At 36.6% G+C, this 17,068-nt stretch overlaps 1 protein-coding gene across 2 annotated transcripts in view; it reads right to left on the reverse strand.

Moving 5' to 3' along the window:
* Positions 1–7,682, reverse strand: part of KIZ (kizuna centrosomal protein) — a 219,064-nt gene extending 211,382 nt beyond the window's left edge. The window contains exon 1 of one of the 2 annotated variants that reach the window (XM_031951038.1): positions 7,546–7,682. In XM_031951038.1, coding sequence (XP_031806898.1) covers positions 7,546–7,631 — 86 coding nt within the window. In that variant the 5' untranslated portion in view covers positions 7,632–7,682. The remainder of the gene's footprint in view (positions 1–7,545) is intronic. The other variant, XM_031951039.1, reaches the window with a different exon arrangement.
* Between the last annotated feature and the right edge of the window lie 9,386 nt (positions 7,683–17,068).

Here is a 17,068-nt window from a genome sequence, read left to right on the forward strand (position 1 = left end):
ATGAAGAGAATTGGTCTATGAAGGGAAATAGGGCCTTTTCAATGGATGTGGCCTAGGGTATTTGCTGCTTGAAAAATCTATATTGTCCACGGGGAGGAGGGGAGAGAGGGGAGAGGAGATAAGAGTTGGAACTCCTGGATGAAACAGGCACGTAGAAGAGCTTGAAAACTGTTTATGAGGATGAGGGAAAGGGAAGAATAGAGGACAGCTATAAATTGTGATCCTGGGTGATCATCTTCCACAGAAATCAGAACTAAGAAGGTTGGGATAAGTGAAAAGGGTAGGTGAAATAAGTTACATGATGAGGGAGCTCTCAATGGAACATTAAAGTGGGAGTGTTTAAAAAGCAGTTATTGACTTTGGCCTGGAATTCAAGGCTGAATATGAAGATTCAGAAGTCACCAGAAAAGAAACAATAAAAAGGAACTCTATGAGAGAGAACAGTTAAGAAAAGGGAAAGATCAGGACAGTCATATTTAATGAATGTCTTCCTTCAGTAAAGCTATACTTATGTCCTTGAAAACCAATCTCAAGCAGCCCCCTTCTGAATAAAGCTATTACTGATCTCCCCAAATGCTAGTAACTACCAAAATTACATATTTATTTACTTTATATTTATTTTTTATATTTATTTTCCTTAATAGCATGAAACACCTTTGATTAGGAATTGTTTCAATTGTTGTATATGTATCCCCAGCACCTAGCATAGAACCTGGGACAAAGTAGGTACTTAAGAAATGCTTGCGGATTTACTGATTAATTAATGGAAAGAAAATGACTGATAATACAGCCAAGAAGACTGAAGAACAGTCAAACAAGACCCAAGTCAGGGCAGTGTCACAGAAGTCAAAGGAAGGAGCTATCCAAATATAACAGGAGACTCCAATTTATTAACACTCATTTTTAAATGTCTTTTACACAAAGTCTCCTCAGCTAGAGATGTCCTTTCTTTTCTCTCCATCTTCTTCCACTCATTGAGAATTGGCTCCCTCCTGATAACAGGCTCCTTGGCATCCGTTTTAGCACTGGTTACATTGTCACTGATACCACACACTGCTTTCCCCACTCTGCCCAACCCTCACTGGCTGGGAGAAGGGGGTAGTGTTGGATTTCTCCTTGTTCCCTGAGGCCACTTCTAGATTCTCTCTTACCACCATGACTCAGTAACCTTTTCTCCTTTGAAGTTCCTTGAATCCATATTTACCATCCAATCAAGATTCTAGTACTCTCCATTTCTTCCTCAATGAATTCAATGCCTACAACTCCAGCCCTCATAATAACTGATTTCATCATATACTTGTTGTCCTTCATTATCAGAGGACCATGCATCAGGATGGTGATGCCATGACATGCAAATAAGTTGGATTTAAGTGAGGGAGGACTGTGCAAGGTTACTATATACTAATTTTAAAACCACCTTCATAATTCCTCTACTTATGCATTTTTTGTGACTTATACTCCACCCCACCATACATGGACTTTTCTACAGTCATACCCTTGATCTTACCACATCACCTTCAAATGTTTCACACCCATGCTCATGAACTTCAAAATTACTTTATCTGATTATAACCTGTTGCCATTCCAACTGTCTCCATCTGTTTACAACATCAAAACCTGTTAACCATAGAATTTTGCCTCGTATTCCACTGAAAAAATTGAGCCATTTACCCAAAGCCCCTTCTTCTCCCTTCCTTAATTCACATTACTCAAAGGCCTTCAGCCACTTGTTCCTTTCATCCTTATTTCACATGATAAAGTATAACTTCTCTTTTTCTAGGTAGTAAAGCCTTCTACATGCACACATGATCTCATTCCACCCTATCTTCTTCAGCAGATTGTCTACTTTACATCTCCAGTTTTCCATTTATCTTCAATCTCTCCCTGTCTAGTGGCTATTTCCGTCTTTAAACATGTCCATGAGGATAAACATATCCTCAAAAAGCAAAAACAAAAATATACAAAAAAAAAAAAAAAAAACCTTCCCTAGATCCATTTATCCTTGATATTTACAATTTCATTAAATTCTTCAAGGGGATACATACAGGCACACAAATAGACACACATATACACTCTGGCCCTTTCTTTTAACTTTCAGGCAGTCTATTCCAGCAGCTACAGAACTATCCCATCTGTTTAAATGGAAGTTTGCTGACATTGCCACATAAAGGCATGATCAGAAGGGCTTTGGCCACAGGGAGCCAAGCAGTGCACTGCTATCTGTTCACATCCTCCTCCTACTCATCCATAATGTCAAGGTCTCTCACCCCAACTCAATCACAATGAGAACCATAAGACCATCTCTCCTCCCAAACTGCCAAGACTTTCTAAATGTTGCAGATACAGCTCTAAAATTAACATCTTTTTAGTTCAATGTTGGGATAAAATAAGGCACTCACAAGTCACTGAAAATTTAACAAAGGAGGAAGTTGCCCTAACATAACAAGGATATGCAACAAAATTACATTGGTATTTAGATTCTTTGGACTCAGTTCCCCCATATTTCTATTTGCAAACTTCTTTGGCTAGTCATCATGATTTTCCTAACTAAAATATTTATTCAAGTGGTCTCAGGAATCCACCACGTATGAACAGCAACAAGTACAAGGAGTTGGAACCTTCTATGCCCCCAGAAAAGCATATAAGGGATGCCAGGGCTATGCAGGTATGTATATGGAAAGACAGTTGTTGTCAGGGTCAAGAACGATGAATCAGAAAACCAATGGTCCTATGGCATAGCAAGTATCTCTCAACTTTTGAAGAAGAACTGGGTAGTGAGAGATAAAGCCGCAAGTTGGCATCTATTTCAACGTTCTACTATGGGTCTGAGACCTCCTCTCACCCTGGTGCACAACCTCTCATGCTGGAATGCTCCTTACAATGTGATCCTAGACCCCTTCCCCAATGTTTACTGACTTCTCCATGTTTTTGTGAGCTAGAAAAATAACTCCCTGTGACTTTTTCTTGAATTTCCCCATCATGATTTTTTAGAGGATTTTTTAAGCTAAAAAGAGGATTGGATGTGGGGTTTTTGTTTTGTTTTTATTTTTTTTTTTTTTTTGAGAGGAGAAGTAAAGAACATTCTCTGTATTTCTGTATTTTATATACTCCGGGTACTTCTCCCTTCTATTCTGCCATCTTCCCAGTGATCTAGTCAGATCTAATGTCCTCTTCTTCATCCTCAACCTGTTCAGCCTTTGATACTGATCACCCTTTTCTTTGATAGTGTTTTCTTTCTAGGTTTTCATAATACTGCTCTCTCTTGGTTCTCCTTCTACCTGTCCAACCATTCCTTCTCTGTGTCCTATGTTGGATCTTTATCCAAGTCACACCCACTAACTACAGGGGTCCCAAAGACTCTGTCTTGAGCCCTCTTCTTTCTCTATACTACTTAACTTAGTGATCTCATCAGTCTCAGGGTTTCAATTATCATCTCACACATGCAGACCATTTCATATAAACAACAAATTTTATGTAGGACCAAATCTTATTTTATAAGATAAAGACAGCTAGGTAGCCAAGTAAATACAGCCTCAGAGATTTATTAGCTATGTCATCCTGGAAGAGTCACTGGAACCAATATATTTCAATTTCCTCACATAAAATGGAGAGAAAACTAGCACTTACCCCTCTTGTTGAGGATACATTGAACTATTTATAAAACACTTATCAAACTTTAAAGCACTATATAAAAGTCAGCTATTATTATAATTATCCTTACAACTCTCCTTCAAGGTTAGTATGTGATTATTATTATTCCCATTTTATAGATGAGGCAACTGATATTTATACAAGGTCATAGAGCTCATAAGAGGTAGCATCAAAGTAAAACCCAAATTTTCTGACTTCAAATCCAGTGATATTTCTACTGTCACACCATGATAGAACAAGGGTACAAGAAATTGTAACTTTTCTATTCCAAAAAGTACTCTATGCTGCTGTTTCATATTCTATGACCTCTAAATCTTATGTTTATATAACTCCATTATCCAATCTACACAGCTAACTTTCTCTTGAAAAAGATGATTTTATTAAAGTAGTGCACTGCCTTCTGTTCACATCTTCTACCTTCTCATCCATAATGTCAGGTCTTTCACTCCAAATTAGTGGCTATGAAGTTTATTAAAGTTTATTAAAATTATTTATTAACATGTTTGTCTTTGCTAAATATATTTGTCCCTGAATCCACAATTAATACTTTGAAATTCACGAGATAAGACTGGATATTTGTGTTCTCTCTTGGGATAGTCAAACATCTGAATAAGGACACTGTAAAAAAAGCAGTAGATAATATATGTTTTCAATAAATTGCAATATATAATTTGTTAATAGTAAGCCTATTTACTATGTCGCCTTCTATAATGCTTATCAGGTATTGTCCTTTTCACCTATCCTCCCTGTTCTCCAGATTTCTGGACATTCAACCATGCCACCCCATTCATCTGCATAAACCACTCAATCCATGTCAGAATATCTTTCTCTAATGCTCATTTCAGATGCTATACCCTCCATGAAGGTTTCCCAAAAGATGTCAACTGAGGCAGGGTGGCAGCTCAGGTTTTTTTAAGGGTAAAATGAGATCCTTATAAAGCATTTTATAAATCCTAGAATGTGAGCTATTGTTATTAGCCACCTCAAATTATCTCTTATAACTTAACTGTGTCCATGTTACATTCCCCAAAGAATGTAGATTCCCTGAGGACGGGAATTATTTTGTTTTTGTCTATTTCTATTACCTAGTACTGTATCTTGAATGTAATAAATGCTTAATAATTGTTGACCTGAATTTAATTTTTCAGATTCAACTATTATTTAAGAGTCAGGACTATCATATACAGCAAATTAAATATAAAATAGTATTAATGCTCCCAAACCCTTTTTATTATCTGTCATCTAATCACAATACATCACTAGCATGAACCTCAGTAGTGAGTTGTCTTCTTACCAATGGTAGACAACAGCAATAAAGATCATAAACTCAAGGAGACGGTATTTTAGAGTTGAAAACGAATTAACTAAAATTAACTAGTTGAATCTCTTCATTTAAACAAATGACAATCAAAACAAGCTAATAAGAGACTAAAATTCAGATTTTCAGACTTTTAGATTATTAAAAATAATTATAAATTAACATTAAAATATTTTAAAATGTAAAATTATGTATTTAATATTTAGCATGTAAAAATAATAATAAATAGTTGTAAATATTACATAATTTACTGAAATAATGACTGACCTTTTTTTTAAAAGTATGAAACTGATAAAGGACTAATTAGGTCCCTTATATAATTTCATCAATTTCAATTTACTTAAGAGAAACAAATAAATATAAAACATAATATAGTATCATTTACTTAGAATTGGAAATATCCCTGATATGGAAAATTAGACTAATAAACTTAGTTCCAAAAGTACTTTATCTAGAACATAAAATATGCAATAAAATTTGTCAATTCAAACCTCAAAGTCATAAAGTTAACTAGCTGACATCCATAAAGACAGACACTTGTCAAGTTTTTCTTTTTGTCAATGTCTAACATAGTCCATGGATAACAAAAGATGCTTAATAAATGTTTGAATGATAAATATAAATCAACTATCCTTGCGCAAATAATGATTATACTGTTCTAATAGGAATGTGAAAAGTATTTTCTGGTACTAAAGAATATTGTGTTGTCTTTATTACATACAATAAGTGAATATATTTATCTAATATCAGTTTAATCAATTTTTCTGGATGACAGGAAAACTACTTGTAGAGATGATAAAAATTTGTGTAAGGGTAAGGCAAAAGTTTGCCAGTGATCTTTTGCTGGAACTAGCTACCGACTTTGATCCATACAAGATGCTGTTGCCTATAAGACATGTTCAAAAATATTGGTTAGAATTTCTAAACTTTTTTCAGGATAAAGCTTCTACTTCCGTTTTCAATTATTTATGTAGGTAAGGTACAGAAATTGTTGGGATGTATGGTGCTTTTTTTTTTTTTTTAACTTTAAGTAAAAAATTTTCATACTATTAAAACTATAAGTTTCCAAAAGGTTCCTACCTTCCAAATCTGACAAAAGACATTCTGAAAAAACTTTAGGTTTTTCAATTTACGTGATTCTTCATCGGAAATCTTTTCTGATCCTCAACCTCTTTACCTTCTCACCCACTCCCTCAATCACATGCAAAGATATATACCTGTATACTAAAGACGTCATCCTTATCTCAACCCAAAGGCACACATGAAGTTGGAGAGTTTAAAGGAGATTAAAAAAAATTGAAAACTCTATATTATGTGAAATTGTATTGTATGGAATTGAAGTTGAAATAAGATAGCATCTTATTTCTTATATCTTAGGACAGCTGCAACTTCTTAAATCTAAGACAGAGATTCTTAACCTTTTTATTTTTTCCATCATGAACTGGGAAGTCTGATGAAGCATATGGTTCCTTTCTCAAAAAACAGTTTTTAAATGCATGAAATAAAATACATAGGATTACAAAGGAAACCAAAGGTTAATGAAAATAATGATTTTTTTTTTCCCCTTCTTGGCCTCCCATTTCCTGAAATCTGTCTAATTAAGGACTTCTATTTTGGGGGATAGTCCCTTTCTAAGTAAGTAGAGGGATAGGGTCACTGTCATCCAAGTGTGGTGAGTTTAAGGCTGATCAAAATAGAATTGTTTCTGTGTCCACCAGATGCCAAAGCTAAAGGGGGTAAAAGGAGGGGGGAGGGGAAGGTGATTAAAAAGTGATAGAGGGCAGAGAAAGGGAAAGGGAGGAGAGGAAGAAAATGAGAAAAAGAAGGAAAAGGAAGGAGAATGGAGGGAAGGGAGAAGAGAAGAAAAGGGGAAGGGAGGGACAGAAAAAGGGAAGAAAAAAGTAAAAAAAAAAAAGGAATAGAAAAAGGGAAAAAGAAGGAAAATGAAAAGAGAGATAGTGAAGGAAGGAAAAAGGAGGAAATGAGAAAGAAAGAAAGAAAGAAAGAAAGAAAGAAAGAAAGAAAGAAAGAAAGAAAGAAAGAAAGAAAGAAAGAAAGAAAGAAAGAAAGAAAGAAAGAAAGAAAGAAAAGAAAGAAAGAAGGGAAGATGGACGACAAGAAAAAGGAAAGAGGAAAGGAAGGGAAAGGGAAAAGGAAGAGAAGAGGAAGGGGAAGTGAAAAAGAAGAGAAGGAAAGATGAAAAGGTATTAGAGGAGCAAGGAAATGGAGAGGGGTGATATGGGAAAGGGAAGGAAAATGAAGGAAGAGAAAGAAGGAAAGATAAAGGGAAGAAACGGAAATTAAAGCGAGATGGAGAAAGAGAAGAAAAGGAAAGAACAAGGATAGGAAGAGGGACGGAAAGGAGCGGCTGCTCTTTCTCGCAGCCCCCCGAGCGCAGCAGCTGCCACACCAGGCCTGGGGATATGCCAAGCGTCAGTGACAGAGGACGAAAGAGGCCACACGTCAGACACAACATCCCCCAGCCTCCTTACCCGGGAAAAGGGGCGGTCCCGGGGACCTCGACCACCCCGGCCCCGCCCCCAGCCTTGGCCCCGGCTACCTCCCCACCCCCCTACCTGTCCCTCAGCGCGCCCTGGAGGCGGCCCAGCTTCTCGTAGTAGTCGGGACTGGGAAAGGAGCCCCTCTCGAAGCCTTGCGCCATGGCGTGCACCCCCCCTCCGCCGCGCCGCGTCGCCGGCGTTTACCGGGAAAGCCTCAGCGACCGTCCCGGCGTGCGTTGCGGCTCAGCTGGCCCCGCCCTCTCCCGCGGGGTTGGGGGTCAGGAGCGAGGAGGAGTGGATGGGGCGTCCTAGGCTCTTGCCCCGCCTTAGGCTCTCTTCCCAGGAGCCAAAGCGCGAGTTGCGGCTGTGGGCTTTTACTGACTTTTTACTGCCAGTTTTGCCAGTTGTGGCTCTTGTTCCACTTGCCCGCACGAAGCTAGGCGGAGCGGGGGCGAGGGGGACGCCGCAGCGCGCTGTCTTGGGGCCAAGCAGAAGGTCCCCATCTCCCCACCCTGGCCATCGACTCCAGATGTTCTCTTTCTCCCCTCCCCACCCCCCATGGCCCGCGAAGGCTTCCTTCCTCATCTCCGCCTCCCGGCTTCTCTGGCCTCCTTCAAACTCCCACTAAAATCACCCCTGCTGCAAGAAATCTGTCCTACCCCTCCCCCTTAATTCTAGGGCCTTCCCCTGTAGACTCCCGATTTACATTTATAGTTTACACATCCATTAGACCGTGAACTTGAGCTGACGGTCTTCTAAGCGTTTCTGTGTTGTGCCTTGCACATAAATGGCACTAAAGTACTAGTCAGACTAGACGTATTCTATAATCCCACAGTCTTCAGATATCTTCTTAAAAGATCTAGAGCTGTTTTAATCAAAAAAATAAGCACCCTGCGAAAAGCGTGAGTAATCCACTACGGACCTACGCTTAATACTTCTCACCCCATGATCGCACTTGGAGCTTTTCTTGGCAAAGATATTGGAGTGGTTTGCGATTTCCTTCTCCGTGTCATTTTACAGTTAAGGAAACTGAGGCAAACTAACCCAAGTTACTTGCCCAGAGTCACAGAGCTAGTGTCTGAGACCAGATTTGAACTAAGGAAGCCCAGTATTCAATTCATTTTGCCAAAAAAATAAATAAATAAATAAATAAAGGCAAAGAACCAGATCGTGTATTTTTCATAATTATGACTGCAGAAGTTCTTAATCAAACCAGGGAAAGAGATTAATTATCACAAAAAATAAAATAGATTATTTTGATTAAATTAAATTGAAAAGCTTTTTCAAGAACAACATGACAGAAGTTATCAGAGGGAGAAAAACTGCATCAGATTTCTCACGTTTTTATATCTATAAGTAACTAACAGAGATGAGCTATTCCCCAGTGTATAAGTGATCAGAAGATATTCCCAAAAGAATTGCAAAATGATAACAATCAAATGAAAGATTATCCCAAATCACTAATAATAAGAGAAATGCAGATCAAAACAACTCTAAGATTTCATCTCACACCCAGGATATCATCAGAGGTGACAAAAGATGGGATTAACAAATATTAGAGGGCTATAAAAATACAGAGCTATGAATGCATTTGGTGGAGCTGTAAATAAATTGTTTCAGTTGTTCATACTCTTTGTACCATATCCCAAAGAGATCAAAGGTCCCATATAAAATAAAAATACTCAAAGCATTATTACTTGGTGTAGCAAAGAACTTGAAACCAAGTAGATGCCCATGGTTTGAGGAATTGTTGGAATAAACAGGAGAGCTGCTGAAATGCACAGGGGGCACCTGACAGTGACTGCTGGAGATCCAACCCAGAATGGATCTCCTCTTGTGAGAGGATGATACAAGGAGACTGAGCAGCAGTTGTTGTTCTCTGACCTCTCTGACTGAGAGGCTGTTGAGTTGTCTGACCTCTCTCCTCTTCCCTCTGCCTCCAATTTATCTCATTGCTAGTCCGCAACTCCTTCAGATGCCATAATCCATAGCTGTGGAGGCTCTCAGAAAATTGCCCTGTCCCCCAACAAGGAATGACTAAATGAATTGTCACACTGAATGTAATGAGGTATTACTATTATATAAGACATGAGAAATAGGAAGGATACAGAGTATAGGAAGATATAGGAACTGAAGCAAATAAGTTAACAAAAACAAGAAAAATCATATACATAAGCACTACAATGCAAATGGAAAGAACAATGGCAACAACAAAGAAATAAAACACTTGAAATGAAAAAAAAAAAAAATGACCAACAATGACCTCAAAGAAGAGATGTAAAAATGTACCTCTCTTGATCTTCCCTGAAGAAGTGAGTATCAATAGATGGAACTTTGCACATATGATCAAATTCTATTAGTGTGTAGTTTTATGAAATTACTTCCCCCTCCCCCCCATTTTATTGTTTATTATAAGGCATGCACTTAGTGGAGAAGAGGGGAGAGAGGTATATATCTTTGGAAATAAAAGATATCAAAATATTTATTAACTATCTCCACCAGTTAATTGTGGCTTATTAAGTTTAACTCAACTATTTTAATAGTGTTTCCTGTCAGGGATGTGAAGTCTCTAAGTACCTAAGAGATTCTATCCTCAATAACCAGTATAAAGATCCTGATATCTGAACAGAAATATATAGTACAGTAACTGATTAATTTAAGTCAAAGTAGAGTTCTGTTTAAACTACTACAGTAATTACATCAAACTTCTTTGTTTTGGTTTATATAGACCTGGCTAGAGGATACTTACAAATATCCTCTAAGTCACAAGTTGGCCCTAGACTTTGTAAATCATTAAACTGCTAAATATTTTGATTTTCTCTATAAAATATGTCTGCTGTCACTTTGCTTATAAAGTTCTTTGAGATTCTAAGATGGGAGACACTGTATAAATTTGCATGAAATGATTCAAGATAGCTTTTCTACTTTCAATATCATAGAAATAGCTTCTCTGCAACTCTATCCTTTCAATGATTGATGTTCAGCTGAAAATCTCTATTATGTTGGTGGAATTAGCACAGAATGGCAGTTTTCTTAGGTCTTTTAAAAATTGTAAGATAAATGGAAATTCTAGTATCCTCTTAGTCATATAACTATATGCTTATGAAATAAAAATTAAATGAATTTTTGAATACTTTTTAAGTTATCATGCAATCAATATACACATTTAACAAAATATAAATTGATGAACACATAGGATTTCTTTAAATCAAATGAATATAGTTAAAAATATCTTGTACTTGAATAGGACTTTTAAAAATAACTTTTACATACCAGGGGGTCCTCAAACTATGGCCTGAGGGCCAGATGAGGCAGCTGAGGATGTTTAAACCCCTCACCCAGGGCTATGAAGTTTCTTTATTTAAAGGCCCAAAACAAAGTTTTTGTTTTTACTATAGTCCAGCCCTCCAACAGTCTGAGGGACAGTGAACTGGCCCCCTATTTAAAAAGTTTGAGGACCCCTGAATAGACCATTGTGTCTTTATAAGAATTCCATGAGGTAAGTAAGGCAGTTATTATTTTCTTCATTTTACAGATGGGGAAAGAGGCACAGAACAATAAAATGACATGTCCAGGTTCTGAAGACTGCTAAGTGACAGAAATAGGGACATAACCTAGGTTTCTAAACTATTAACCTAATAGGTAGTTTTCCCCCTCTATTATTATATTTGTTTACATTTACTTAGTATTTGTCATTTATTTTTTGTGTGCATATTATTTTCCCTGATAAAATGTGAAATCTTTGAGGGCAGGGACTATTTCATTTTTATCTTTTTATCCCCAGTGCTTGACACATAGTGGTCAGTTAGTCAATAAACATTAAGAGTCTACTGTGTGCCAGGCACTGTACTAAGTGCTGGGAATACAACTATATTTAAAAAAAACAAAAAAAAAAACATCCTGCCCTCAAAGAGCTTACAATTTAATGGGAAAAGACAATATATGAAAGAAAGATGAAAAGGGAGGGGGAAAGGGGAAGAATACTTCTGGGGGTATAAAGGAGGTTTTCAAAGAAGTCCAAAATCAATATAGTTTGTGGGAAAAGGGGAGAAAAACCATGTTTACCCCCTTTCTTAAACAGAGAACTTAAAGTTATTGACCCTGCCTCTAGTCAATAGAAGGCATATAATAAGTAGTTCTTGACTTCTTTTTCACACGGCTTTAAAATTTTCCCCTTCCCTTCCTCCTTATACCCTTACTATTTTTACACCCCAAATAATCATATCAAGTTATCAGAATGAAGAATGAAGAAATATATGTTACAGAGACTCTTCATACTTACTCGGATGGTTTCATAATTGACTAAAGAGTGTAACTTTTCACTTTATTGGTAGATAGCACAAGTATACCATTACCCTAATTCACAGTTTAAACCAAATAATGTATTTTTCTATTTTCCCAAAAATTTAAATATGTAAAACTTCAGCTATTTTCGGTGACTTTTGTATAATTTCAGAAATAACTATAAACTCACTTCCACTCATTGGGACCATCACCCTTACCTAACCATCACCACTACCACATTGGACTCTGTCCCAGAAGCACCTGGATTTTTATCATCTCTACCTCCATCTTCATTCCTAATTCCCTTTAATGTGTTGGATTCTCCCATTAAAATGTAACATTCTCATAGTTAGGGACTTTCTTGCTTGTTTATTTGTATCCAAAATGTTTATTACAATGCCTAGTGTACTATAGTAAGTGCTTTAAAAAGTTCTAACTAACTAGCTGATTCCAGTTTACTTGAAATAAGTTGATTATCTCAGAAATGCTGGGAAATAAGATTGTCAAAAATTAGTGTAACTTGAGCTTCTCTGGGCATAGTTTTAACATGGAGACTCCTTTAAGGGGCCTTTTGGACATTCCCAGTTTACCTAAGATGGAGCTCACTGCATTGCCTAGCACATGTGTAGAGATAGTCTCCCTTCACTGCCTATGTCCTTACAACTGCAGAGACCAAGCCATTCATTCTTTTTTCAGCTGTGTTCTCTGCTGCCATATTTTCAGCTGTGCTCTTTTCAGAAGCTCTCATCTGTTGTACACAGTTGGGAAGCCATGAACTGAACCAGTAAGAGGGAAAGAAGAATTCTTCCCGTGCTCCCCCCCCCCCCCCCCCAACACCTTTCTTTTACCCCGGCTCTTGTTTCCATCCTCAGTTTTAGATCCTGGAGACAATACCCCATGGGCCTGGAGTTTGAGCTATTGGGACCTTGAAGGCAAGATTACATGCAGGGTGGTGCAGCAAGCCAGCCCAGCCCTGAGAATCAAGATACTCAGGATTTGAACCTCCAAGTTGCTGTCTGGGAACCAAGCTATGAACCTGACTCCTTTTTCTTCTACAGAGAATGAGGTACTTCAGGAGAGAGGGAGATTATGCTTCCCACATTTGGGGGGAATAAATTTGCAGATTTATTATTGTAACTCTTAAAATAATTTTTTTGTAAGAGTGCCTGTATTATGTTATGTTTAGATACAATGATGTTCCAAATGAATAGGCACTGAATATACAAAGTCACATAAAAATAAAGGAAAATGAGAAGAGGTATCTTTTAGATCCCTAGTTAAGGGAAAATTCTTAAGTAAGAGAGAGAGATGATCGTAAAAGATAAAATAAAACAATTTCATTTACTTAAAATTTAGACTTTTTGCATAAACCAAAAAATATAGTTTGACTAAGAAAAGAAATTATAAGTTAAAGATTTTTTTGGCAAAAACATTTCTGATAGTCTTATCTCCCATAAATTTCTTGAATATTAGACGTCTAAGAACCATTCCCCAAAGGATAGTCAAAAGGTATGAACAGTTTTTTTCAAAAGAAGAAATGCTAATGATCAACAACCATATTAAAAACACTTCAAACCTGAAATGATAAAAGAAATGCAAATTAAAACAACTCTGAGGCTTCTTCTCATAGTCATCAAAATGACAAAGATGATAAAAGACAGTGCCACTGTTACAGGGACTGCAGAAAGATAAGCACACTAATACATTTTGTGGCACTGTGAATTGGTCCAATCAGTTTAAAAACAATTTGGAATTATTTGAGACATGTTACTAAACTATTGATGCTCAGATAATTAGATGTGGCAGGTATATCATCTAATCTATATAAGCTAGATTAACTTTTATCGTAAAAAAAATGAAACCACCTTAAATATTTTAAGTGTTGAATTAATTGTGGCCTAATTGGCCACAAATCTGTGACTCAAACTATTAACATACTTTCTTGGCTCCTTAATTAGAAATACCCAAAGTGTTTCTCAGGCTTCACATATGTCTCAATGTGCTTCCAGTCAACAAATATACTTCTGATCAACAAACTGTAATAAATGTAAAAGTGAAGAGAATTTTCTCCATCTGAACCAATGTTGTATCTTAGTTGAATAACTTCTCAGTGCTATTAAGTAAACTAAACAGCTAGGTGGTGCAATGGATAGAATGCCGAGACTGCGTTGAGGAAGAGGTAAGTTCAAATCCAGCTTTAGATATTCACTAGCTGTGTAGCCTGAGCAAATAATTTAACCTCTCTCAGTCTGTTTCCTCATCTGTAAAACGGGCATAATAGCAGTTCTCTTACAAGGTTGTTGTGAGACTCAAATAATATTTATAACGTATTCAACATAGTATCTGGCCCTTAGTAGGCACTTAATAAATACTTATTACCTTCTTCCTCTTCTTTTTCACAAAATGATAGGTAGTTTATAAATGACTCATTTGTTCCAAGTTGGAACTTAAACCATCAATCAGTCCTAAACCTGAACACTTGGTGTCCCTATCAGAACTGAATCAGAATGATCTTGATGCTAATTTCATGATTGAAGTGGAAAAAAGGTGAAATGAAAAAAGCTCTAATGATTGGATGGCCAGATGAAGGACTATATATCTAGAGTGATTTATATAATCAACACCTTACTTCTGACTGAGTACATGGATGATTTTTCTTCTATAGGATAAAATATTCTAATAAACCTAAAGACATGTGTGACATTGCTCTCCATGATACTCTTCTTTTGTATGAGTTGAGTGCTGCCTTACTTTAGATTTACAGAAAGACAGCCTGCTGATTTATTAATTATAATGAAAATAATACAATATCTCAGTCGTCCATCATTTGGATGCTTCTTGTGCTACCAGCTCAACTATGTCAACTACTTTCTCTGGTATATGCTTGAGTTGGCCCCTTTCTAAGAGGTTGAGGTATTTCTATTGACCACCAGAGAATAAATACTTAGACTGCTTCCTGACTATCCTGTAGAACTGAACAATTTTGAAAGTTGTGTCCAAAATTTGATCAAAATATTAAAATTTGAAATCTACTATCTATAACTAGTTTAAAGCCTCTATCTTATAACTTTGCCTTTACCTTTTCAGTTTGCTGACCAAATATATACATAGATTCAGGTAGATGTAAGTTGAGATCCTTATAATTTATTGCACACATGCTAAAATGAAAAGAAAATTACATCACACATTCCTTTATTATCATAAAGCCTCCAGCTATCTCCTAGCCACCCTTCTTTTTCCCTTCCAGGTCTTAATGTGTTTTCTTAATGTGCTTCCCTAGTTCAGCAGCCCAGTGGGATTCATAGTAGTCAGCTGTCTCAACAATTCTAAATCTTTTCTCTTGAGATGTCATCTTTATTTCAGACTCAAAAACTCTTCTCATGGTGCTATAGTTTCTGTCTGGCATTAAGGAGGGCTATATTTCTATCACTCTAGGTGGAACATGGTCACTAACAGCAACTCCTATCTCTATCATCCAAAAAGGCTGAATTTCAGAGATGAAAAGAAGAAGACTAAATATGAATGAGTAGCATGGCTTTTGCCCTATAGTGTAACTTCTGCTCCATTGCAAACAAGAGTTCATTAAGGAGAAAGGAAAGATAACCTGCTGATTTTGCTAGTATCAAGAATTACTTTGCCATTCTCTTTTTGTGAATCCCCTTCTTGAATTCAGAAGAAACCAATAATTTTTAAAAAGATAGGTGGCAAGAGGGGTGGAGCCAAGATGGTGGAGAGGAGACACATCTTTTTCTGAGCTCTCCCCATGATCCTCAAATTAACAGCAAATTCAGCCACTGAACTCGTTTTGTAGTGACAGAACTCACGAATTTTGGGAGTGTAACAAATTACTAGTAGAAGATAAATCTCCAGAAAAGGTCTGTTTCAATTGGGCATAGAGGGAGATGGGCCAAGCACAAGCAGGCCAAGCATAGATGCCATGTGCAAGCAGCACATTATTGGGAGGAATCTATAGCAGTGTTGATTATTCTGCCCTAGTTAGAAGTAAGTAGATCAGCAGACTAGTTATAAGACATTCAATACAAATACAAAAGGAAATAGTGGGCTCCTAAACACCAGAATTTCTCAGGACCTAGCCATGCCCACCCAGCAGCTGAAGTTAGTTAGCACTGATCCAGCTTAACTCCTGCTGCCTCTAGAGAAAGCTTGGACAATCTCCCCTTTGCCCTAAAAGCAGACCTCAACTTTTTTAAAAAATGAGCAAAAAAGCAAAAAAATAAAAAATAAAATAAAAAAAAACCCTCTGACCATAGATTGTTTTTATGGTGAAAAAGAACAGATTTCAAATCCCAAGGTCACAAAAATCAGATAGTCTCCAGATGAAGCCTCCAAAGAGTGATATAAATTGGTCTCCATCTCCAAGACTCTCTTGAAAGAAATTCAAAAGGATCTTAAAAGAGAGGTAGAAGAAAAATGGGGAAAGGAAATGAAAACTTCTTGAGAGGGTTTGGAAAAGGAAACACAGAAATTATCTGAAGAAAACTCCTTACAAAATGGATTTAATGAAATGGGAAAAGCATAGAACTTCTTACAAAATAGATTTGACAAAATGGAAAAAGAAAACAACTCCCTGAAAAAAAGAATTTGTGAACTGGAAAAAGAAAACAATCCCCTAAAAACAGAATTTGTGAAATGGAAAAAGAAAATAAATTCCTTAAAAACACAGAATTTGTGAAATGGAAAAAACTCATAGAACAAAACAACTCATTTAAAAATTCAATTGGCCAACATGTTAATAACCAAATTAACAAAAACCATATGATCATCTCAATAGATGCAGAAAAAGCATTTGATAAAATCCAACATCCATTCCTATTAAAAACACTTGAGAGTATAGGAATAAATGGACTTTTCCTTAAAATAATCAGCAGCATCTATTTAAAACCATCAGTAAGCATCATATGTAATGGAGACAAACTGCAACCATTCCCAATAAGATCTGGAGTGAAACAAAGTTGCCCACTATCACCGTTACTATTTAATATTGTATTAGAAACGCTAGCTATAGCAATAAGAGCTGAGAAAGAGATTAAAGGAATAAGAATAGGCAATGAGGAAGCCAAATTATCACTCTTTGCCGATGACATGATGGTAATACTTAGAGAACCCCAGAGATTCTGTAAAAAGTTATTAGAAATAATCCACAACTTTAGCAAAGTTGCTGTTATAAAATAAACCCACATAAGTCATCAGCATTCTTATATATCACTAACAAAATCCAACAGTCAGAGTTACAAAGAGAAATTCCATTTAAAGTAACTACTGATAATATAAAATATTTAGGAATCTATCTGCC

Source organism: Sarcophilus harrisii, chromosome 2 (genome assembly GCF_902635505.1).
Source record: "Sarcophilus harrisii chromosome 2, mSarHar1.11, whole genome shotgun sequence".
Lineage (NCBI taxonomy): Eukaryota > Metazoa > Chordata > Mammalia > Dasyuromorphia > Dasyuridae > Sarcophilus > Sarcophilus harrisii.